At 43.3% G+C, this 22,500-nt stretch overlaps 5 protein-coding genes and 1 non-coding gene across 8 annotated transcripts in view; 2 read left to right on the forward strand and 4 right to left on the reverse strand.

Moving 5' to 3' along the window:
* Positions 1 to 5,781, reverse strand: part of ncapd2 (non-SMC condensin I complex, subunit D2) — a 37,428-nt gene extending 31,647 nt beyond the window's left edge. Inside the window, exons 1-9 of one of the 2 annotated variants that reach the window (XM_063199272.1) lie at positions 5,688 to 5,781; positions 4,218 to 4,344; positions 3,930 to 4,005; positions 3,448 to 3,506; positions 2,439 to 2,614; positions 1,507 to 1,649; positions 1,144 to 1,271; positions 674 to 797; positions 236 to 383 (exon numbers count right to left, since the gene is read on the reverse strand). In XM_063199272.1, the coding sequence (XP_063055342.1) occupies positions 236 to 383; positions 674 to 797; positions 1,144 to 1,271; positions 1,507 to 1,649; positions 2,439 to 2,614; positions 3,448 to 3,506; positions 3,930 to 4,005; positions 4,218 to 4,344; positions 5,688 to 5,690 (984 nt within the window). In that variant the 5' untranslated portion in view covers positions 5,691 to 5,781. The remainder of the gene's footprint in view (positions 1 to 235; positions 384 to 673; positions 798 to 1,143; positions 1,272 to 1,506; positions 1,650 to 2,438; positions 2,615 to 3,447; positions 3,507 to 3,929; positions 4,006 to 4,217; positions 4,345 to 5,687) is intronic. The other variant, XM_063199273.1, reaches the window with a different exon arrangement.
* Positions 1,950 to 2,246, reverse strand: LOC134449870 (small nucleolar RNA U85). The gene has a single exon (XR_010034994.1). It is a non-coding gene; the product is annotated as a small nucleolar RNA U85 (small nucleolar RNA).
* Positions 5,782 to 7,236: 1,455 nt separating the features above from the next.
* Positions 7,237 to 14,992, reverse strand: nop2 (NOP2 nucleolar protein homolog (yeast)). Of its 2 annotated transcripts, none has more exons than XM_063199275.1 (16): positions 14,891 to 14,992; positions 14,147 to 14,267; positions 14,018 to 14,057; positions 13,788 to 13,855; positions 13,352 to 13,629; positions 12,887 to 13,118; positions 12,137 to 12,336; positions 11,814 to 11,903; positions 11,607 to 11,694; positions 11,251 to 11,391; positions 10,803 to 10,942; positions 10,441 to 10,530; positions 10,131 to 10,253; positions 9,083 to 9,180; positions 8,562 to 8,695; positions 7,237 to 8,302 (listed from the first exon to the last, which is right to left on the reverse strand). In XM_063199275.1, exons 2-16 carry the CDS (start codon positions 14,247 to 14,249, stop codon positions 7,731 to 7,733), a joined length of 2,397 nt encoding a protein of 798 aa, XP_063055345.1. In that variant the 5' UTR covers positions 14,250 to 14,267; positions 14,891 to 14,992; the 3' UTR covers positions 7,237 to 7,730. The 2 variants fall into 2 exon arrangements, with proteins under 2 accessions (XP_063055345.1, XP_063055344.1); XM_063199274.1 differs by having other exon boundaries at positions 14,147 to 14,263; positions 14,893 to 14,990.
* A 1,111-nt stretch (positions 14,993 to 16,103) lies between these two features.
* Positions 16,104 to 17,557, forward strand: LOC134449379 (histone H1.2-like). The gene is made up of 3 exons (XM_063199277.1): positions 16,104 to 16,425; positions 16,645 to 16,943; positions 17,082 to 17,557. Exons 1-3 carry the CDS (start codon positions 16,254 to 16,256, stop codon positions 17,367 to 17,369), a joined length of 759 nt encoding a protein of 252 aa, XP_063055347.1. The 5' UTR covers positions 16,104 to 16,253; the 3' UTR covers positions 17,370 to 17,557.
* Positions 17,523 to 20,068, reverse strand: emg1 (EMG1 N1-specific pseudouridine methyltransferase). The gene is made up of 5 exons (XM_063199278.1): positions 19,837 to 20,068; positions 19,568 to 19,669; positions 19,250 to 19,391; positions 18,810 to 19,018; positions 17,523 to 18,116 (listed from the first exon to the last, which is right to left on the reverse strand). The coding sequence occupies exons 1-5, from the start codon at positions 19,990 to 19,992 to the stop codon at positions 18,003 to 18,005; spliced, it is 723 nt and encodes a 240-aa protein (XP_063055348.1). The 5' UTR covers positions 19,993 to 20,068; the 3' UTR covers positions 17,523 to 18,002.
* rpap2 (RNA polymerase II associated protein 2) lies at positions 20,020 to 22,472 on the forward strand. The gene has a single exon (XM_063199276.1). The coding sequence runs from the start codon at positions 20,124 to 20,126 to the stop codon at positions 21,828 to 21,830; it is 1,707 nt and encodes a 568-aa protein (XP_063055346.1). The 5' UTR covers positions 20,020 to 20,123; the 3' UTR covers positions 21,831 to 22,472.
* Positions 22,473 to 22,500: the final 28 nt, after the last annotated feature.

Below are 22,500 nucleotides of genomic sequence, written 5' to 3' on the forward strand. Positions count from 1 at the left end.
CGATTAGATACCATCCAACTTCTGTTAACCAGGACATACACAGCAACTTTTTCTTAGCAATTACATGGTATTTACTTTGCAATTACCACCTTTAAAACCAGCAGATACGGTGTAACTTACCCTGTTGTTACCCAGAAACTACACAGTAATTACTGTACCGTAAAAAAAGTGTTACTATATTTACTATTACCATCAGTTTCTAATCATTTATAATGGCTTGGAAATGTACACCAACCTCTCCCTCCAGGTGTGTGAGTATGACGCTGATGTTGGGGATCATGACTTCTGGCACCAGCGTGCTCAGCTCGGACAGGAAGCTGGAGAAGGCCTTCACCCCCGAGCCCTCACGACTCAACTCCTCACTGGACTTCTGGCCAATCTCCCTGGGGACGAGACACACATGCAGAACATGCAGTCAGCAAACGTCACAAGCATTTCCATTATCTGGCTGTAGCAACTATTACGTTTTGGACTGGCAAAGTCGCATTGTAAGCAGGTTCTCAGAGGGCAGACTTATCCATGTCTATGTAATTCCCCTGGCCTGTACATTACTGGATAGTCAACAGCAGAACAAATGACAGAACTTGTGTTCCTTTGCCTTAAACCCAACCCAGCATGCCCATCCGACAATAACTACGCATGAAGATTTTGGGGTTTAAAGACCCTGTAGTACCTTATGATCTCTCCAACGATGGCCTTCACCCCGAAGTCGGAGCTCCAGGTGGCTACAGCCTGAGCACACACCCCGGCCAGTTGCTCAAAGTGCTGCAAGAGCTGGATCACCTTCACACGAGCCCCTGCAACACACACACACACACACATTACTATGCGAGATCTGTGATGGAGTACAAAAAAAGTCCCACTTATTTGAGGCGACAACATGTTACACAGACAAAATTTGACTGACAGAGTTAAGTCATAAAAGATGACAGTTTCGACAGTATCGTTGCAAACTAAGTTGACGATTTACTTGGTTAAAATGCAATATTACATTGGAAGCCTATGAGGTTGCTAAATGGTTAGCAACTAAAATGGCCTGCAGTTTAGTTCGCAACCAAAATATGACCACCACAACAACAAGATTCTAGGTTTATTTTGCAACATCAAATCATTTCAGGATAGCATACACCAGGGTGTACTGACCGAGCATGTGGTTGTACTTCTTGATCATGGCCCCCAGCACCAGAATGATGAGGTCCCTGGTGGGCTTGCTCTTCACATGGCTGATGGTGGGGTTCTCCAGGAGCTTGTAGCAGCAGCACGTCACACAGCTACAACACACACAGCATTTTTTTTCATTTTCACTTCATTTGTACACAAAAGTAAAAGGGGGCCTCTTTATACACATATGTAGTAAAGGTGGGTAGCATGATGCCAACAATTGATGACAGTAATGACAAATCATCAACTCGTAGGTATAACAAACTTAAATAACTAGTTTTGCAGGTATACCTGGGAAGGTGGATTGTACATCATTATAACATTGTGTAATAGCGGTGGGTGTACCTCACAAACTCCTCCTCTACGAGCGAGAGGCTCCAGAGGGAGCGGATGTTGAGCTGCAGCAGCTGGGAGAGGCTCTGTAGCACCACCTCCCTCTCAGACTCCCACTGGAGCACACCATCAGCACCCTTGGGCTTCTTACGGCCCTGGAAGAGATGGACAGACAGACAGACAGACAGACAGACAGACAGACAGACAGACAGACAGACAGACAGACAGACAGACAGACAGACAGACAGACAAAGAGAGAGAGAGAGATTGCATGATTGCTCATAACCCACAGTCAACTTCCAAATTTCGCCTCTTCTACCCTTCACACTTAACATGTTGGGTATAATTATTCACCCGTTCTTCCTATATAAGCACACGTCAATGTACATTTCAAAAAGGAGATGAAGTCTCTATGCACATGGCCACAAGTTTAAAGTAGAGTCTAACTAGGTGGTTGCCCTCAGATTACCAAAGAACAGGATCAATGCCTATTGGCCAAAACAGAGAGTCATGATACCGTGCTTACTGACACACACATGCACACACACACTGTTAGCAGCTCCCCAGTCTCTCATCTATGGCTTGAAGAGAGAGACAATGATATGCGGTAGCTGCTGACTTTCTATTGGTGGGCCCTTACAGCAGAACAGCAATTCTTCGCTGCTCTACCAAGATTACCCACCAATCAGAAAGCAGGATCACATGGCCTCTCAGCCAATGGGCTCATATTTGCCTAGGTCTCCTCACTGGGCATGGATAGGCCTCACATTCTGCACTAAACTTAAGAAATTACAGCAGGCTAAATGGCAAACATGAGGATAGCCAAACCAGCAAACAGGACTGCTGCACTTTGCTTGGGGGCATGATTCACTCTTAGTGTTCTTGATAATGTCAATTATTGTACTGAACAGTAAATATCACATAGGGATGATCGGATGGCATACCTTGACAGGAGCCGTAACAATGCTCTGTCTGTAGGAGTCGCTCTCAAGGGTCTCTGCGAACTTGCAGAGCATGAAGACGCTCATCTTGACTGCGTTGAGCTGTGGCTTGCGGTCCTCGGCAGAGAGGGCTCCGGCATCCAACAGAGGTGGCAGAGACGCAGACAGGCCTCGGACCACTAACACAGCACCAGGGCACAGAGAGAAACATTAGTTCTACATCACATATGGAGGCTGACACAAACAGACCTTTTTTAAAAAAAAGACACATGGAGGGGTTGTTATTAGTGCACGTAAGGCAGGGGTGGGGAACCTATAGCCTGGGAACTCCCATACTGCCTTTAGTTCTACACAATCGTTTCGATCTGAAAGACAGTATGGCGAGGATGACTCATAACGTCCAAGATCATGGGCACTGTGTCATAATGGCCAAGCATACCGACCAACAGTTTCTCTGCCCAATCAGAGAGCAGGGCAGTGCGTCATAATAGCCAAGTATTCTGCCCCCTACGGAATTTACAATAGGCAACTCCCCAGACCTAATCTCACTTGTGATTGGGTCTGGTGTTAACCAGGCAAGGGAAACTATGTCTCGAGGGCCATTTGCGACCCATGAGGCAGCTTTATCCAGCTTCACATGAAATATGACATATTTTGTAAAGGAATCTTCGAAAATGCATTTGCAATACAATTAAGTTATATTCAGGGAACCTAAAGAAGGTGGTGTTTGTTTAAAAGGTGGCTGCCTTCAATATAGGCCTAAAGTGAAGGGGAAAATCCTGGTTTGTGTTCATAGTACGGCCCTTTGAGGAGTTTTAAGGCCCTCGGATGAATTTGAGGAAACCCTTCGAATGAGAAAGGTTCCCCCAACCCTGATGTAAGGAATGGTCATGTCATGCCACTGGGCAGATTCTGTTACATAGCATGTACTTGGAGCAGACCCACAAATGAGCATCAGACCACTGACACGGTTCAAGGAGAAACGGGGAGACTAGAGCACACTACTACTGACCTTGAATCAGCAGATCCAGAGTTTCCTCCTTCACAGGTGTGTCCAGTGTTCGCCAATGCCTGTAGAAAAAAAAACCATTAACTTCTATCTGTAAAGATCCTCTGTTCACTCAAGTCTTCACGGTACCGGCATATCAAGAGAGTTTTTATTGGGGTGAGCTTGATGCTTTTGGAGTGAGGAGTTACTCTGAAGTTGTCTCCCGTAAACTCTACACAACATCTATAAACAGAAATCAATCATTCATTCATGGCACAATAGTCCAAATATTCTGACCATGGCCATTTTGACAACTAGACCTAGCATGCACATCAATATTGTAATGTGTGCCACATTTTCACAAATGGCTGCTTTTCTTGTATCTTAGAAGATGCTCGTTCAACCCAGGACGTGGCAATCAACAAAAAGAGTCACGTTGTTGTAAATGACCATGCAACCTGCTGGGTTACTCTTCTAAAGACCCAAGATGGGAGAGTGACACTTACTGCAGAACACTGTAGGCTGTGTCAAAATGCTCCAGAATGCTGAGTGGACCCTGGCTGCGCAGAGCTTGCTTGAACCCTGGATTTTAGACAGACATGACCAAAAAGAAAACACATTTTCAAAGACTGAAGGAAACCAGTCAGACTCAGCCTGCTATTGTGCCAGCTTTGAATGCATGCAACACCCCTTGGCAGCGACCAAAGGGAACATTTAGTTTACTATAAGATATCCCCATCATTAAAAGACTGGGCCCGATCAGCTTAGCTGAAGTACGAATAAGCAGTGCTTACTGTTGAGGTGAGAAGGTAGTTCCTTTGGCGTTAAAACATCTTGGACCACGTACTGGTCCACTCCACCAGCCTTGACGAGGTCATCCACGCTGACCGGGAAGTTGAAGTCCCACGACATCGTAGCCTTCTAAATTTTAAAAGTAAGCTTTTATTATTCAGTCTTTTCAACCAGATAACTGCCTGGAGATAATAGCTAGATTAGGTTTAAAACGAGCAAGGTAAGGCAAAAAGCTGCTCCTGGTCGAAGCTCTGACACAGAAACAAAACAAAAGCGGAATCATGCTAACCGACTACTGAAATATGTGAACGGATCTTGACCAATCACGTGTAAGAGAAAAGGACGAAAAGGTGTGGGCAAAGAAAATGGAATCTTGTACAAGAACGACAACTAGCTGGTGTGGCCAGGAGTGGCACTGCAGCTATGTTATCGCAGCCAAGTAAATAATGAATGGGTGCCAATGGGGCTGTACGCTTCTCTTAGAACTATCTGCCCGTGTGATTTTTTCCCTGGAAACAATGAAGTCGCGTTCGATAGATATGAGTAAGTGAAAGCATTTGCCGACACGTTTGCATCTTGTCAAGTGTTAGATTCGTGAAAATGACCCTTATTTCAACTATAGCAATGACATAACACGTGACAATCGACTTTACGGCATACGCCATTTGTTTTGTAGTTTTAAGTCTGACTTCAGATGTCGATGTGTTTAAAGTTATGTTAGGATTGTTGCGGACACCTGTTATTTATTGCATTTAAGGTGGTGGAAAAGCGGCATGTGTACATGGGGTAAAGGAAATGACTGCGCTCATCCTTAAGAATTTGGGCACCTTCAATTAACATGTTGGACGGTGGTGGGGGTTGAGGTGTGTGACCGTAGATGTCTCTGCTAGGAGGATCAGTCAGAGTACGTCTCTCGTCAGCTCTGGTCGTGAATAGTCGCAGAGATTCCTCAGCCAGCAGGTATTAGCCGAATGCTAGCGTGTTGCAGGACAAAACTAACACGTCTTTGGGAGAACAAAGCCATGTCAGGAACCTTTAACTCCACTTCTAATACAACTTCCATGATAAGGTACAGAATGTGCACACATCTTTACAAACCAGAGAACAGAATCGTCACAAATCCCTGCTGAGCCATTTAGCCCAATAGGCTCCCATTCATCTTTTACTTGGCTGCGTGCGCCAACGGGGCTATAATGGGAGCCAATGAGAGACGGCTATCTCATAGCTTAGAACATTTCTGGTGTGGGTTAACAGTCCGTTTCAAACGAAGGACAAAGAATATACTAGCAATGCAAAATAACAGTTCGCTGTTACCTTCTAAACCGGTGTGATGGACGAGATTTAGCTAGAAAACGCATAGCTAACGTCAACACTTCCTACATTTTGAAAACACGCGGCTGTGTCCCGATCCATGCAAAAACAAAACTATCATATGTGCCATATCATCTATGAAATGAAAATCATTTACTCACCATCGACGCAGAGGTCAAAACTCGGGAACGGCAAAAGTTAAAAACAATTCTTGCGAGACCTACAACTGCGGTGATGAACGGTCCGCAGCTTTGAATTTACCCACGAAGCCCGCCAAAGGAAGTGCGTCACAGCCACGCCCCTACAACTCAAAATACCATAGAGGGTGGAGTTTAAACTCCACCCTCTATGAAAATACCTTAAGTTCTGCCAGAAATTGTCTAAGCTATGAGATAGGCGTCTCTCATTGGCTCCCATATAGCCCCGTTGGCGAACGCAGCCAAGTAAAAGATGAATGGGAGCCTATTGGGCTAAATGGCTCCGCAGGGATTTGTGACGGTTCTGTTCTCTGGTTTGTAAAGATGTGTGCACATTCTGTACCTTATCATGAACGTTGTATTAGAAGTGAAGTTAAAGGTACCTGACATGGCTTTGTTCTCCCAAAGACGTGTTAGTTTTCTCCTGCAACACGCTAGCATTCGGCTAATACCTGCTGGCTGAGGAATCTTTGCGACTATTCACGACCAGAGCTGACGAGAGACGTACTCTGACTGATCCTAGCAGAGACATCTACGGTCACACACCTCAAAACCCCCCACCGCCGTCCAACATGTTAATTGAAGGTGCCCAAATTCTTAAGGATGAGCGCAGTCATTTCCTTTACCCCATGTACACATGCCGCTTTTCCACCACCTTAAATGCAATAAATAACAGGTGTCCGCAACAATCCTAACATAACTTTAAACACATCGACATCTGAAATCAGACTTAAAACTACAAAACAAATGGCGTAGTGCCGTAAAGTCGATTGTCACGTGTTATGTCATTGCTATAGTTGAAATAAGGGTAATTTTCACGAATGTCACACTTGACAAGATGCAAACGTGTCGGCAAATGCTTTCACTTACTTATATCTATCGAACGCGACTCCATTGTTTCCAGGGAAAAAATCACACGGGCAGATAGTTCTATGAGAAGGGTACAGCCCCATTGGCACCCATTCATTATTTACTTGGCTGTGATAACATAGCTGCAGTGCCACTCCTGGCCACACCAGCTAGTTGTGCTTCTTGTACAAGATTCCATTTTCTTTGGTTCTGCCCACACTGCTTGGCTCCACAAGATGGCACTCTTGGATGTTCAAAAACAGAGCCGTATATACATCTGTTCAAAAACAGAGCAGTAGGCCTATGCTGTTCAGGAAAAAAAAAAAACTTTGGTGAACAAACTCCGTGTTATTGAAGTCACTGTACTGTATATTTAATTTGGATTATAGGCCTACAAATATTAGGGAAAAAAACAAATTATGCAAAGATATAAGCCCTACTCAAATATCAACAAGTTACTACATGAGCACAGTGGGGAGGGGCTTCATTGTGTTGTCTGAAAAGCCCATTGCCACTTTTAACTGCACAAATCAACACAGCCATCAAGCCCCATCAAAACCTAATTCAGTAGACCATTCCTGTTCTTTTTACCTGTAATTCATCGCTCTTGACTGAGTCTTGACTGAACAGAAACCCTTAAGAAAAAGACAACCATTATAAAATATAAGTTCATGAGTTTATTAACTCTCATATATTTTTGATTTTACAGATTCACAAAACACTTGAATTCAGAAATTCAAAAGAAATATTAAAAAATAAACAAACATTGATAAACATTATAAACTGTTAGACTGTGGAGGAACCCTTAGCCATTGCCCGTTGATGGCTTAAATCCACTGGCAGTCTTGTGAGGAGGGGAGGGGAGGGGGGAAGGGGGAGACCAACAGCGACCGATCCAGCCACAGAAGTTGTGTTCAAAATGTATGGATACTCAAGTGTGTGCATATGTATTTGCATTTGCAGACTGCCAGTATGTGTGTGCGCCATCCACGCAAACAGGTTTGACAAGTTCATGTGAGGTCATCAGGAACATGGCATGATTCGGTCTTGACCTCCCCACACTTGCAACATGAACGTCCCCATAACAGACCCACAGGCCAAGCAGGCCCAAGAATTACACCAGTTTTTAATTCAAATCATCAGTTCATGGCCTGGGTTTTATGCCATCGCTTCCTCCTTGCTTAGGACTTTCTTCAGCTTGTTGAATTTGTTCTTGCCCATTCTGTTCTTTTTCTTCATGGGGTTTTTGTGTTTCTTTTTCATGGCCTTCTTCTCAAACCTGCTCCCCTCTTTCTTCTCTGCTCCCTCCTCCTTCCCCCCTTCATTCTTCACCTTGCCCCCCTCCCCCTCCTCCTCACCCGCAACGTTCCCATCAAGCTTGGCTATTTTTGCCTTTTTGGGTCTGTCTGGTTTGTCTTTCTTCTTTTGAAGACCAGGTATCTTTGCAGGGCCCTGTTTCTGTTCAGCAGAAGGCTTTGCTGCTATGCCGTTGGATTTGCCAGCAGCTTTCCCTGCAGGCTTGCCCGCTGCTTTGCCTGCAGGCTTGCCCGGCTGCCCTTTGCCCTGTGGTGACTTCTGGGGCTTGGCACTGGCGGGCTGCTGGGTATTGGTCGTCTTCTTGCCCTGCTGGGCTTTGTCGGGTTTCTCTTTCTTGCTCTTCTCCGCCGCTGCAGCAGGGCTCTCCTCAGCTGGCACCGGTTCGGCTTCAGTAGGCTCAGCCTCCTCCTCTTCTGATATGGGGGAGAATCAAAAAAGAAAGATGATGAAATACATGCGCAAAGAACAGGAGAAAAGCAGCATCCATCCACAGAGAGCAGATATAAATCAAGCAGTTTAACTCAACACATGACAATTCCTTAACAAAATGTTATGTTCATGCCTTTTTTTAAACAAATAATTAAAAACAATTAAATAAGTAAAGTAATAAAAATCAGCCTTTCACCGAGACATCAGACAAGATCCACTTTTGAAGCAGTCTGATTGTATTACCTGTGGTGGCGGTGGTGGGTATCGTGTTTGAAATCTTCTTGAATTTGGCCACGAAGAAGCCGTCCATGTTGTGCAGGTGAGGGTAGAACCGCCGCGTGAGGTTCAGTGACTGGTGGAAACGCCGCTCCTTAAATCTGAGAGAAACGTGTCATGTGTTTTTATACACCACTTTGGTTTGATTCAAGGATTTTTAGGCAAGCATGTAGTTCCAAAATGAATGCTGTCCATTCACAAATGTCATCTTTTTCATGAATATTTATCAATTTCTGAGTATTCTTTATGACGGGGAACTTAACACTTTTCAAACATGAAAAGGTGGAGATTCTTTGTCCGCCATTTTACATTTTCAGTGATAGACATCTTTGACTGACTTTGACATGACTTTGTTCAGACCACTAAATATAATAGATTCTTATTTAGTATATATCCATAAAAAGATGTTTGTGAATTGGCAGCATACCTTTTGAAAATGAGCAACTAATGTTGTGAGCAGAAATGTTGTCACAGGGGGACTGCCTTACCTGGTGAAGCCTTCTTTGCCAAAGTCCAGGCCGGTTGGCACCAGTTTGACATGTCTCTTCTTCAGAGCGTAATCCACCACCCACTCATTCTCCTCCACCTGCACACACATGGGCAGATACTCAGGATCACATTTTTGCTCCCAAAAAGTGTAAAAATACAAACAGCTTCCGCCATGCACAGGGGAGAAGTGAGCAAAATTGCCACAAAGTTTAATAAAATAGTAACTAAGTCTGACGCCATCAGGTCCTTTTGATTTAACTTAAAGTAATACATTTTGAGCGAGTAGAACATGAATAGCATCTTGTCTCTTTTATAATCCGTTTTATTGCCCCCTATGGCAGCGTGTGCTAATTTTTTTGTCTTGTGTTGTGTACCACCTAAGCTTTTTCACTGTACCATGAGTACCCACTCACTATCTCTTCCTCTATCCCAGTGTGACCAAGCTCCATACATGTATTATTACGACTTTGTTGGGAATCACTGCTCTGTGGCACTCGTCATGCATGTCCACACTCGGACTCTCGTGGTCAAACTTCTTCTCATTTGCGGAGTTTAGCAGAGCTCCGCTTTTCTGAACGCCTCTCATTGCCTTGCTGATCTACAGTATGTCTCCACTTCCCCCAAATGTGTGGTTGTACTCAAGAGTGTGCTATACTTTTACTGTAATGTACAATTATGTGTATAAGGTCTTTGTGTATGTGTTGTATTTGTGTTTTTATGTAAACTGACAGAGCTGACTTAATTTCCTCCGGGATTAATAAAAGCACTACACTCTACTGTCCTATCTCAACTCAAAAGAATAGAACGTGCCTGTTTTCTCACTCGTCTGCACGGGCCAGATAATAGATGAACACCCTGAGCCTGAACCTTTAAAACTATTTGAAATAAGAGAACACCTAATGACTAAGCATTCCCAATGTAAAGTACTGTATATATTTATATTCTTACAAACAAATCCTGAAACCAGACACTGAGCCTGGAAACTAACAGCCTTGCATGTGTTATTTGATTCACTTCAGCAGGCGTTGCGATGCTGATGCTGCCTACCGTGATGGAACATGTGCAGTAGACCAAGTAGCCGCCCGTCTGGGACTCTGCGTTGACCGAGTCGATGGCAGAGAGCAGCAGCTCCTTCTGCAGGTGAGCGGAGCGCAGGATGTCCGCGTCGTCCTGGGAGAGGGAAGACAAGGCCCAGCAAAGGGCATCAGCAAAACTCCCAAAATGATAATCTACCAGTCATTTGTACCAGCTATTTTTTTTTTAATGGCTGCCTGCCTAGTTTGGATCAGGGCTGGGGGTTGGCGAAGGCAAACAATAAAAACTATACAGTACTATACAGAAAATATACAATGGTTACCTTGTTGGTCTTCACAGAGGGGTCTTTGGAGATGACTCCTGTTCCTGCACAGGGAGCATCCAGCAACACCCTGTCAAACCCTCCCATAACCTACATGGAAGAAGAATGAACCCATTACATCTCACAACTGATTATTTACTTAGAAGCAAGCAAGCGATCAAGCAAGTGAATGAATTAACTAATGAGTGAATGAATTAACTAATGAATGAATGAATGACCTATGAAAAGCTACATTACACTGTAGTATACTTTCAGCACATTTCTCTGGCAATTTTATAAATGAAAGTCGTTAGATGAAAGCACATCTTTATGACCTGGTATTTCTCATACACGTGTAAGCAAAGACCTTTGGATGAACTGACCTTGGGGAACTGTCGACCATCATAGTTGCAGATCATAGCGTTGGTGACCCCCAGTCGGTGCATGTTCCCCACCACACTCTTGAGCCTGTCCACATTCGCATCATTGGCCACTATAATCCCGGTGTTCTTCATCAGCTGGGCTGCAGGGAGGAATCACATCAACACGCATTCAACAACAAAAAGAGATGCTACAGTTTATGACTATTTACACAAAATAGACAGAAAACTGGTCATTAGACCAACACAGACATTCATGGATCACAATAAATTCACACCAAATAATTTCACTTGAATGCTTGTGAATGGTAAAATTGTGCCGAAAACAGTAACTGGCTGGTGACATGCACCGTCTAACTAATGACCTACTGTGCATATGACGCAGGGAAGCCTTCATTTCCTTCAAAAATAATAAGGTATGTTACCACTACTACTACAACTGACTGCTCACCCATATAGGTGGTTTTGCCTCCAGGAGCTGCGCTCATATCGAGGACTGACTCCCCCTCCTGGGGAGATAGCGCCATGACAGGCAGAAGAGAGGAGGCTCCTTGAAGCATGTAATGTCCAGCCAGGTACTCAGGGGTTGCACCTGGGGAAAAAAACAGAACCATGTAAACACGTTCACAAAACAAACACTCAATTCTCAGAATTGGACATAATCATTCCACATGTCAAAGATGTCCACAATATCCTAAGATTTTTTTTCCAGTTGCTTGCAACTTCAGATAACATCATGAATGAGAATATCCAAAGATATTAAGGCAAAGAACCAAGAGATAATAAGAACCGATAATAAGAACTCACCAATAGGAACTGAGGAGTCGAAAATGACCAAGCCAACTTTAGACCACTTTCCAAGTGGGTCCAGATTCACCCCTCTGTTGATAAGCGCCTGGAAAGACAGAAACAAAAAGATAATGAGAGTGGGTTGACGACATTCATGACATGTGAATGACATTACGTCATGTGAATAAGTAGTGTCATGCAGGAGGCCATAGCTGATATGCGTACCTGAGCCAAGTCTCTTCTTCTCGTCTTCAGTGTGTTGGTCCTGATGGTCACCGGCCGCTGAATTTCATTGGCCTCAAGAAAATCGACCAACTGTTCGACAATAGGAAAATGAATTCAGATTAAAAAATGCATTATACATACGAATCTTCTTTTTATCTTTTTAAACTGTAGTCAATCATTATCCATTTTCATCCAAATGAGCATATTTGGTAATGCAACGAAAATGACTGCCTCTCTGGGCATATAATGTATCTGTGATTGACTTCTCAGTCAAAATCTTAATAGCAATGATTTCATGGACACACACACACACACCAACTTACTTCAGACAAGGGGAAGAGATCCATGAGTTTGCCCATGAGATAGTCGTTATAGCTGTAGTATGTGCACAGGTCAGACTTGAGCAGGGAGAGATACTCAGCCCTCTCCTTGCCCTCCTCCCTCTTCTCTGTGAAGTGGGTGAGCACATCGATGTTGTCCTTTATCCGCTGGTGAATGGTCTGCAAGTCAAGAGGAAGGAGACCTGAGATAAGGGAGAAAAAAAAAACAAGATGGTGAAGTGAAGCCAACAAGTGAGGTCCTCCACTACAAGAGGTGGGCAAACTCAAACGCAGAGGTCACATGTGGCAAGTCAATACTCTAAACCAGTGATTCTCAAACTGTGGGCCAGGGCAAACTGGTGCGCCTTTAAAGTATTACAGGTGGGCATGGAAATAATTTTCTACAAATCGAAATAAAATTTGTGCATGCGTCACTGTTGTTTATTCGAGTTGTATTTTTATTATTGGGTCAGAGCCCCAAATAGTTGTGAAAATGTCAAGTGGGGCCCAAGTTGGAAAAGGCTGGGAACCCCTACTCTAAACACAATGTGGCTCCCCTCGAGCCAAAATAATTGCCCATCCCTGCACTAGAACAAGGTATTCTCTACAACACAGGCCGTTAGTGAATGAAACACGAAGCATGAGGCCCTCCTCCTTCATGGATGAACAGACAGATCAAAGTATTCACAGTAACACAGGGGTGTAGTGAAAGAAGGACTGAATAAAGTCCTTTGCCATTTTGCACAGACTTGCCTTCCTTCTCTCTCTGGTCGGCTCCTGGCAGCTTAAATTGGCCAAGCTCGTCCATGTTGACCTGAAGGGAATCATCGCCTTCCTCCTCATCTTTTTGATCATCATCTTCATCTTCATCATCCTCGTCCTCATCCTCATCCTCGTCGTCATCCTCATCCTCATCACTCTCCTCCTCCAAAGCGTCTGTCTTTTTTGCTTTTTGTTTCCGGGCAGCTTTTTCAATTGGAAGCAACTAAAACAAAAATATTACAGTAGAGTTTACAAAACATAGGTATCAAGTTTACAAAGACAAAATAACGGCAAAATGTATTTTCGAACAGTGCTTCAGAAACTAAGGTCACAAAACTTGAGCGCTTATTTTTTAAAGCTTGAATCCATTTGGATTTTGCAGTCTTTGACCTATACCTTTACTTTGTACTGCACTAGTATTCAAATAAATAACTAAATAATAAAATAAATACTTACATCCTCCCCATCACTATCTTTGGCATCTGCATCATCATCATCATCATCCTCTGCCCCATAGTCATCCACCATGTCATCATCATCATCATCGTCGTCGTCATCTTCTTCTCCCTCCTCTCCACCCTTGCCAGCTCTCTTCACCATTTTCCCTCCCTCTTCCTCCATGTCCTCCTCTTGTTCCCACTCGCTGTCGTCATCCTCCTCCTCCTCCTCCTCATCCTCCATTTTGCGTTTCCGCTTTGCTGGTTTCAGCCACTGGCTGTTCTGGTCTGAAAAGCCTTAAAGCACAAAACAAGTGTTCACAAATGATGAGGTGCAGACTTGCCTTAGCCTTGCAGGTTTCTATAGAAATAATACAAAGCAGGTGTCTATCACAAAATATACCACAAAGAGTTTGACTACAAGCAAAGTCGAGTGATTTTACATTTGTGTTCACCTTTTTTAGGTTTCTTCTCAGCATTGGCAGCCTTAGATACTTGAACAGTCTGTGCCCTTTTTGCAGCCCTGGGGAAAATGTATAAAGTACAAGTTAATGAAATACAAGTTGAAAAGATAATCTAATATATCCCTCATTGTTTTAAGGACTGCATTCATAGGAAAGAGATGCAATAAGTGTAAAGATGAAAATCACTACATGAACAGCACCAGCAGATGTTGTTCACTTACCTTTTTCTGCCTCGGCTTGACAACCTTTTAGAATCATCATCTGCAACAACATATAGAGGCAAATTTGAAACAGTCACACGTCTCCAAATAAGACATTGTCTGCCAAGATGATCAGTCAACACCTCTTACCTGCACTTATAAACTTGGCCAACTCCGTCTCGGCTCCCTTCTGCTTGCGAGACTTACGCCCTGGCCCCCTCTTGGTCTTGGTAGGGTCCAACTTTCTGCCCATGACTGACACCTAAGCTGGACCCGAGAAAAGCAAGCAGAACCATGATTAGGCTATAGTGTCAATTAGCCCAGGAAATGCATTACATCCCTTCCACTGATGTTGGGACACAGTGCTAAACTAATTCCTTCGGGATTAATACATTTACTCTACTCTACTCTAAACGCAGGTAAGAACATGACACAAAAGCACTGAGTGAAGAACACCAACTGAGATCAACTTGAGGGTGGAGGGCTTACGAACTGACTCGATACACAGCTGGGGTATAACAACAGTGCCATCATCAGAGTGGTGGCCTTGGCCATCATGTCATGCATGTTAATTTCAATCATTTAGGACTAACCAAACGTTCACCCCTTCCATATTGATTCCCTTAGCTGTCCATCAGTCGAGTCGTAGTTGAACAAGAAAATAAATCGGAGGAGACCTTTAACCACAAAAGTTACTTTCAGGAAGGCTACGCTAGATGGTGAAAAATGCATGAGGTATATACAAGCCTACATGTCTTTGTAATAAATACGTAACTAACTGTGTCTCTTGGTTGCTGGCTAACTTCTTAGCTAGCTTACTTTTCTTGGCAACGTAAACCATAGCTTTTACTGTTATGAACAGAAATAAAAATGTTAAAACATGGCATGTTACTTACGCGGTCAACTCAGAAATGTGTATGATTCAAGCGATTCTTTCCTTTCCGAGAGACTTATATAGTTCAATATCTCAAGTTGATTACACGCTGTATAACGTGCAATGCAGGCACACGAAGACGCACACGTTTTGAGCAACACACGTTTTCCGGATGTGAAGCACAGCACTTCCGTCGCAAACATTGTGCGCAAGCAATCATCCTCTGCCCAGCTACTCGTGAGGTGTCACATTTTTACCAGGTAAATGCATTTTCTTTACCTGGACAACCTTTTAAATTACTCACATGTTCAGTGTGAAGTAACGGTTTCGTTGAGTGAAATATTGCCGAATTCATAATTATAAAGGTAGGCCTATTGGCCAAATATGAATAAACTACTGTACAGTCTTGCTAGCTTGCCAGCTAACTACTCCTCTGTTGAACTTCTAGTCAAAAGATGGACGATGATGAATGGGAAGAAGAGGAGCAGCTTGTCGTTGCTGAGCTGTCTGGGTTGATCAACTCTGAGTTTTTGTCCAAATGCCAGGGGAAATGCAAAATCGTGGATATCGATAGTGACCAGCCCATGATGCAGGTGGGAAGGTATGTTTTTGCTGGACAGTATGAGGACGCCCCTGGCACTTGTGTGATATTCGAGGACCAGCCTCAAGAAAATGCTTCAAACAACGCAGAACGTGAACTGAAATACAAATGCCACACCATGAAGAAACTCATGATGCAAAGAACATTTTTGACGGACAAAAAAGAAGGAGAGGCCAGCTCCAATGGCATTGAGATTTTAGCCCTCAGTGAGAAGGACCACCCTTGTGACAGATACAGTACTATTATCTGTAATTATAAACAAGATCCCACGCGGCCAACTGGAAAGGAAGCAGATGGTTTGGGAGCAAGTTCAGGTTCAGATGGCGATGAGGTGGAAGGTGAAAAACAGTCAGTTGAGGACAGCAACGCCAGCTTTGACCTATGATATGCTCAACTGAAATGGACACAATTTCCCTTGTAAAAGTATATTTTGTTAAGTTTGTATTTGCTTTGTTTTGGTTAATAAACATCTGATCTGCGCAGTCAGTGCAATGGAATTCTTCCCAGTGAGAGTAAATAGAATACAATCAGTGATTCATGGATTTTTCATGTGAAAGATTCTTGAGTGAGTCGTTCCACTCCAGAACTTGAGTAACATAGCAACAGGCACATCATCACGTGCTGTTATTATGTAAATTCGCTACTTTGTAAACATTGGTGGATGGGTACATTTTATGATGAGCGCTTGATATGATGGCGTATGTATTATATTGCTACGACTGACAGCAAATCTATGTCACGTACTTACTGGACAAGAAATTGCTAATATAAACACAGGGATAATGGAGTCAAAGGGCACAACTGCTGGTAGGCCTGCAGCTGAAAGCAAAAGACCACATGCCACACCAAAAGGAAATCGTGGTCTTGGAAAAGCAGGAGCTAAACGATTGGGTCAGCTGCTAAGGAAAGCCATCCAAGAGAGAGAAGGAGCCCAGGGAAACAAAAAATTGCCAAGTTCGTATTAACACAAACAAGTACAATTGACAATTAATGCCTTTACCTAACAATGAAACTAAATGTTAAACTATCCCCATCTAGGTGTTTGGCACTAAGCCTAGCTTTTTTGTTGTTGTTTCTTTTTTTTTTTAACAATGAACGGATAGAGGCCTGGCCCCACTTGCATGAAATTGGATGAAGGGGTGTTAAATGCATGTCATTCTCTGCTTTGTCAAGAAACGACAGTTGGTCTGTTGAAACGCCACCAGGCAGATGTAATGGCCAGAGCACTATCCGGTGACAAGAGAAAGCTGGTTCCACGCGTCTCTGACCTCATCCTGCAGGTAATAGCCCAGTGTAAAAAGCAGGGTGGCATCACCATGGTAGAGCTGAAGAAGGCTCTGGCAGCTGGAGGCTATGACGTGGGCAAGAACAATACCAGAGTCAACAGAGCAGTGAAGGGACTCGTGAGGACAGAGACACTGCTACGAACACCAGGCACAGCCGTGTCCTACAAGTTCAATAGCAAGACAATGGTTTGTACAGTATGACACTTCATACATAGTAGGTAGAAGGCAATTCATATTACCAATTACAAGACTTCATTTTCAAGGATCATACTATTATTGTGATTTTAGTTAGGTCTGTGTGTGTGTGTGTGTGTGTGTGTGTAGAAGTTGACCGGGGACAAGAAAGGGAAAACAAGGGCAGCAAGGAAAAGAGAGACAGACCAAGCTGTAGAGAAGTGTCCAAAGCGTCGGCCTGGTGCAGGAGAGACGGCAACCAAAAGCTCCGCAGAGACATTAACGACTAGATCAACAAAGACGAATAACAAACTCACTGGAAAAGCAGAGCCAACACAAAAGCAAAAAGCCAAAGGCCAGATCATCACAAGACAAACGAAGCAGAAGGGTGGTAAATCCAACGCAAAGGCGATCTCAGGGAAAGGAAAGCAAAGGTAGCCAAGATGTATGCTAGACTATTAAGCAAAAATTATATTATTATTTTTAAACAGACAGCGACAGATTTCTCTTCTTTTCGATATGTAAGTGCAACTCCTCAATGTAATCACTGTCTACAAGAAAACACAAGAGGACAAAAAAATTAACCCCAAATTAAAACATGAATAAATCCAAATGTTTATTCACATCATTGGTGAATGCAAATGTATTCTATTAATTTGTCATCCATGGAAGTAAAGAGAAAAACAATGTATTTTGAACAGTGTACATCAATCCATTATAGACTAAATGGCATGACTTTACAAAACCGAACATTGGCTGTCCTCTTCCATACAGAGGACTGATACACAGAGCTGTCCTACTGACATGTCTCATCAATTGCTCATAGAGAAATCCTATACATGAAACTGTATACAATTTCCTCAAGGGTTTAGGTTACAGACAGGAGTGGGAAAAAAAAGAGTGCCGTGTATATCCACATCACCATTCAGAGCGATCAGGAAACAAGACACAGGTGCATCAGTCTTTTCAATGGTTTTCCTCTGCAAAAAATATGGTCGGTTGCTTGAGTGTTGCCAGACTTCAGCACACAAAAAAGTAACAAGGTCCAACAAGGTCTGACTCCATCTGAGGTCACAACACACCCCAAACCTCTTCAAAGGCCGAGCACATCTTCGCACAGGTCAGGGCAGCAGATAGAGGGTAGTTACTGATGGATACAGTCTTCTCTGTGTAGTCCACCTCCACCTAAGGTACAGGAAGAGAAATAAGTTTAGACAAGGGAATGACATTACATTTGCCAGAGACTTATTAGGTAATATACTTCATAACAGTCCCTTGAAAAGCTTTATAAACACTTTGTAATAACAAACAAATTCACAACACAGGATTTACCAACGTTTGTAAATGAGTAAGAAAAACTATGTTCACACAGCACAGTCCTGACGGTTTGTCCTCCACAGAGCAAAATACGGTAGATGAAATCACTGGATGGAAGCATCCAGCAGGCAAACAACATATCAAATTCAGCGATTCCCACTCCGTTGTGCTGCAATAGTTTGGTCCTTATTGACAAACATTTGTAATATTGTGTTCATCATTACTTTGTACATGTTACTAGTGTGTTAATATAGCTTTTCAGGAACCATTATTCTGAACTGTTGTGTAGCTCATAAAAAAGCGGCTCATCACCCACATAAGTGGCTTTGTACTCAATGCACATAACCAGACTTGATTCTGAATGTGCCTGGATTTAAACAAAATGTAAAAAATTCTGATTATCTGCTCTACAAATGTAAAGATGTTGCCTTATGATTTCAGACAAATCTTAGAGGTCGCCTACTCATGCCTGATTTAAGACACGAGTGAAATCCTTCAGTCCTGTGTAGCAAGCGAAATGTCATTTGACAATGATAGAAATTAGGTGACAAGCCTACTTACTGCGCCGTGAGCAAATGCCCCAATGACCACGGCAGCAGGGCCGTCCTCGGGTACCACAGTGCGGGCGTTCACAGCATCTCCGACAGAGAAGGAGGTGCCAATCCGTGGGCATCCCGCGGGCAGGTGGTCCGAGACGGGGTTCTTGATTGTCCTCAGCAGGCGCTGGGGTCCGTCAGCTGCTCGAACACTCAGCTTGTGCAGGAGCTGCACTGTTGACATCAATGAGGGAGAGATTCAAAAGAGCTTCAATGATTGTGCTACACTAAATGATTGACAATGATTTACAGAACGACTAAGATGAAAAAAAAATGTAAAAAAAAAAATAAAATAAAAAAAATTTTTGCAACACCACACAACTACTATTTCCAAATATAGTCTACTGATAACATAAATACAAGGCCTATAAGCATGATTACAAAGGAACAAATGAAGATGGTTACCCATGAGGCCGCAGAATCGTGGAAATGTGCGAGGGATACGGGTTTGGGGATTTATTTCTATTAACACATTCTTCTCTGTGTGAATGTAGACTTGAAGAAGGCCAGCTCTGTTTAGTGGACTGTCCATTAACATCAATAAACACTGTAAAGAAAAACAAGCCATTGAAAGCCAACACCAGGAAATGAACTGAACCTACATTTCAAGCATTTACATTTAATTACAGCATGCTTTGACTTTCCAATAATTTTTAACATGGAGTTCTATAGTTTTGCAAATATTTAGAACAAATGTCAATTTCAGGATAGAAGTCACATTACTTGATGTGTTATATCTGGGCGGATCTTCCCTGGGTCTCTTCCATTTTTCAGGATCATGCTTTTATGTTGGTCGCAGTTCAGCAGCTCAAATGTTTTGCCGACCTGGAAGTTACGAGTTTCATTGAGTGTACACTGTACATTGTAACAAAACATTTCCCCGACGCCACTTATTTCTTGTTGCTGGAGTGGTGTGAAGAACTAGCCTACGAGTACCTACCAGGATGGGTACGCTAAGTTCTACACAGAATAGTTGAGTTCACACAGTTTACCTTTACAGTTTCAAGCGAAGCTCCCTCCAAGATAACAACCAGTCTTCTGTCTGCCATCCGATCCTTAAGTCGCTTATGCGCTTGCAATTTGGCATGTTTTGGTTCATATTCGTCCAAATGCTCAAGACCACGCTTGTTACCATTGAGCGCTGCCATTTTTTTCACCACCGTCAACAGTGTTGCGTAACTACTACGTCATCAGAAAGGGACAGGATATCGTCTGTACGCCAGAAACTCGGCTGGATTACTTTGACGGTCTCTGAACGGTCTATTTTCACAAGATAAAGATGGACAGCGCCGTGACAACAAAGAAACCCACTAAAGGTAAACGAGCTTCATCTAAAACGGACGCCCTGGAGGCTAAAAAGCGAGAGTTCCTAAAGGAGAAACTGAGAGAGAAACTGGAACATGAGCGAAGAGCACTACAAGTGGTGGAGCGTCTTTTGGACAGTGCTGTGTCCGAACACATTCTCATTCAAAGTGCACGCTTGATCACTGTTGATAACTACAGCGATATTATAGAAGAAAGGTCTATCGCGAAACTTTGTGGTTACCCCATTTGTCCAAACGAACTTTATAATGTGCCCGGACAGAAATATAAAATTTCCACTAAGACAAACAAAGTATACGACATCACAGAACGAAAATGCTTTTGCTGCAACTTCTGTTATAAAGCATCGAAATGGTTTGAAGTTCAGATATCGAAAACACCCCTGTGGCTAAGGGTACACGAGAACATTCCTGACGTGAAGCTCATGGCAAAGGAAGATGGAGGCAGTTCTGGGCTTGAAGTGAAGTTGCTGGATGGGCCATTGAAAGAAGCTGATATTGAAAATCCTGGGCCCCCAGAACCTCGTGATCCCTCCGATGAATTTTACATGAATAATGAAGAGGGTCCACAGAGTGATTTTATCTCCACTGCCATGGCCAAGTGCAATCTCAGGGTACGCTTTGGGGAGACTACACAAGTCTCTTTTGAAAAAGAGGCTGAAGTTGGACAACCAAGACTTGAACTCGAATATCACCGAAATCCATCTGAAACAGGGGCTCTCCAAGGCTGCTCCATACCTACTCCCTCTTCTGCAAATGATGGACTGTTGATTTTGGAGAAAAACACACAAGCAGATGACCATGAATTTGAAAAAGCTTCATTTAATCCATCTTCAGAAAAACCTTCTCCTCAGGCCTCCACAAGCCTTGCACATACACCGGATGGCACTGACCCAAATGTAGCACAAGCCGGAATGTCCAAAGCACACATGGAGGGATCACCAGGCCAGGCTCAACGCCCAAGAACAAAAAGAACAGACACAAAGGCAACCAAGCTCAGTCTAATGGAGGGCTTGAGACTGGCCCTCCTGGACTGGAAGACGGAGGAAACCATGGAGCTCCTGCATGGCTCTGACTCTGACACAGCAGATCTTAACACTTGTCAGCGTGGAACAGAAGAGAGCTCGGTAGGTGTGCTGAATTCTACTCCGACGACAGGAAACCCTGACGACACAACTCCGGATACTAGGCCTACTTCTTCAGTGGACACCCCTGCATCGGATGTTCATTCCAAGAAATGCAGCACAACCCTCATCGAAGGTCACGACCTTCCTTCCAAGGACTCCAGGAGCCCTGCCTTGCCACTGGTGGACTGCCACTCTCAGCATGCCATTCGGAAAGGCATCGTCGTGGAGAAGCTCTGCAGAAGCCTGAAGAACATTCTAGGTCCCTTGAGGCTCACCATGACGGAGGTCTCCACCAACTTCAATTACTTGGCCAGGACGTTCAGCCTCAGCAGCACCAACATCATCCACAAGGGGCCGGTGTGGACGGTGCTCGCCGTGGTGCTCCTGCATGTCCTGGTGGAGGTGTCTCCAGCTGTGAGGGACAGCTTGGCCCGTCCTTCGTCAAAGGAGTCCATTGCATCTCTGCTGAAGGAATTGCACCTGACAGATCAGGATCTACAAAGCCTTGTGCAGTTGTTCTGTCAGGATGCACAATGACACTGGTCATGTTGTGTATGTGACCAGAATGTGGACTGTTGATGGAGAGAATTAGTTGGAAAAATGGTCTTTAAGTGACGAATATATGTCACAAATCTTTGTCAACCCATGCAATAATAAAAATGTATTATGGAAACAGCGGTACTGAGTTATTCATAACATGTTTTATAAGAATAGTCATCATTTCCACAATTACAATACTAAAACTGTCTGATCACATTTCATATCTCCAATATCAACATCCATCTAAAGTGCTTAGAGATTACTGTACATACAAACATTCATGTGTGCCCAATAATATATTATGAGCAGATAAGGATGAATAAATATACTGTGGTTCATTAAAATCCCAGGATGAAGTAAGTTCATGTCATCTATTAAAGTCTCACACCTCCACGGCAATGCTGTATAGTACAGTCCACAGTCTTTGTTGACAGTTTTTGTCAGTTCAAAAGTCAAAACAAAAAAGAAGCTGTATATAAAATATATGCACAGACTTGTGTACAGTCAAACCTTTAAAATAAATAGTAGCATAACAAAATATATATATATATATATCAATTCATTGCCTATTTCACAGAGAAAAAAAAAGATCTGACTTCTGGCTGAATCATGCCATTGTCACACCTAAAGTGTCCTTGGACTTAAAGGGCTACTCCTGCCAATTTCA

This window comes from Engraulis encrasicolus, chromosome 5 (genome assembly GCF_034702125.1).
Source record: "Engraulis encrasicolus isolate BLACKSEA-1 chromosome 5, IST_EnEncr_1.0, whole genome shotgun sequence".
NCBI lineage: Eukaryota > Metazoa > Chordata > Actinopteri > Clupeiformes > Engraulidae > Engraulis > Engraulis encrasicolus.

What these genes read in the sequence shown, in the direction of transcription:
- nop2 (XM_063199275.1), bottom strand. Translation starts at nt 14,249, where the DNA reads ATGGGCAGAAAGTTGGACCCTACCAAGACCAAGAGGGGGCCAGGGCGT. An exon ending in AAGATAGTGATGGGGAGGAT is followed by an intron (nt 13,119 to 13,351) that starts GTAAGTATTTAT and finishes TTTTTGTTTTAG; the next exon opens with TTGCTTCCAATTGAAAAAGC. An exon ending in AGGCAAAACCACCTATATGG is followed by an intron (nt 10,943 to 11,250) that starts GTGAGCAGTCAG and finishes TCCTCCCTGCAG; the next exon opens with CCCAGCTGATGAAGAACACC.
- LOC134449379 (XM_063199277.1), top strand. Translation starts at nt 16,254, where the DNA reads ATGGAGTCAAAGGGCACAACTGCTGGTAGGCCTGCAGCTGAAAGCAAA. An exon ending in GGGAAACAAAAAATTGCCAA is followed by an intron (nt 16,426 to 16,644) that starts GTTCGTATTAAC and finishes TGCTTTGTCAAG; the next exon opens with AAACGACAGTTGGTCTGTTG. An exon ending in AGTTCAATAGCAAGACAATG is followed by an intron (nt 16,944 to 17,081) that starts GTTTGTACAGTA and finishes GTGTGTGTGTAG; the next exon opens with AAGTTGACCGGGGACAAGAA.
- emg1 (XM_063199278.1), bottom strand. Translation starts at nt 19,992, where the DNA reads ATGGCAGCGCTCAATGGTAACAAGCGTGGTCTTGAGCATTTGGACGAA. An exon ending in CTTCGCTTGAAACTGTAAAG is followed by an intron (nt 19,670 to 19,836) that starts GTAAACTGTGTG and finishes CGTAACTTCCAG; the next exon opens with GTCGGCAAAACATTTGAGCT. An exon ending in GGGCATTTGCTCACGGCGCA is followed by an intron (nt 18,117 to 18,809) that starts GTAAGTAGGCTT and finishes CCTGTACCTTAG; the next exon opens with GTGGAGGTGGACTACACAGA.
- rpap2 (XM_063199276.1), top strand. Translation starts at nt 20,124, where the DNA reads ATGGACAGCGCCGTGACAACAAAGAAACCCACTAAAGGTAAACGAGCT.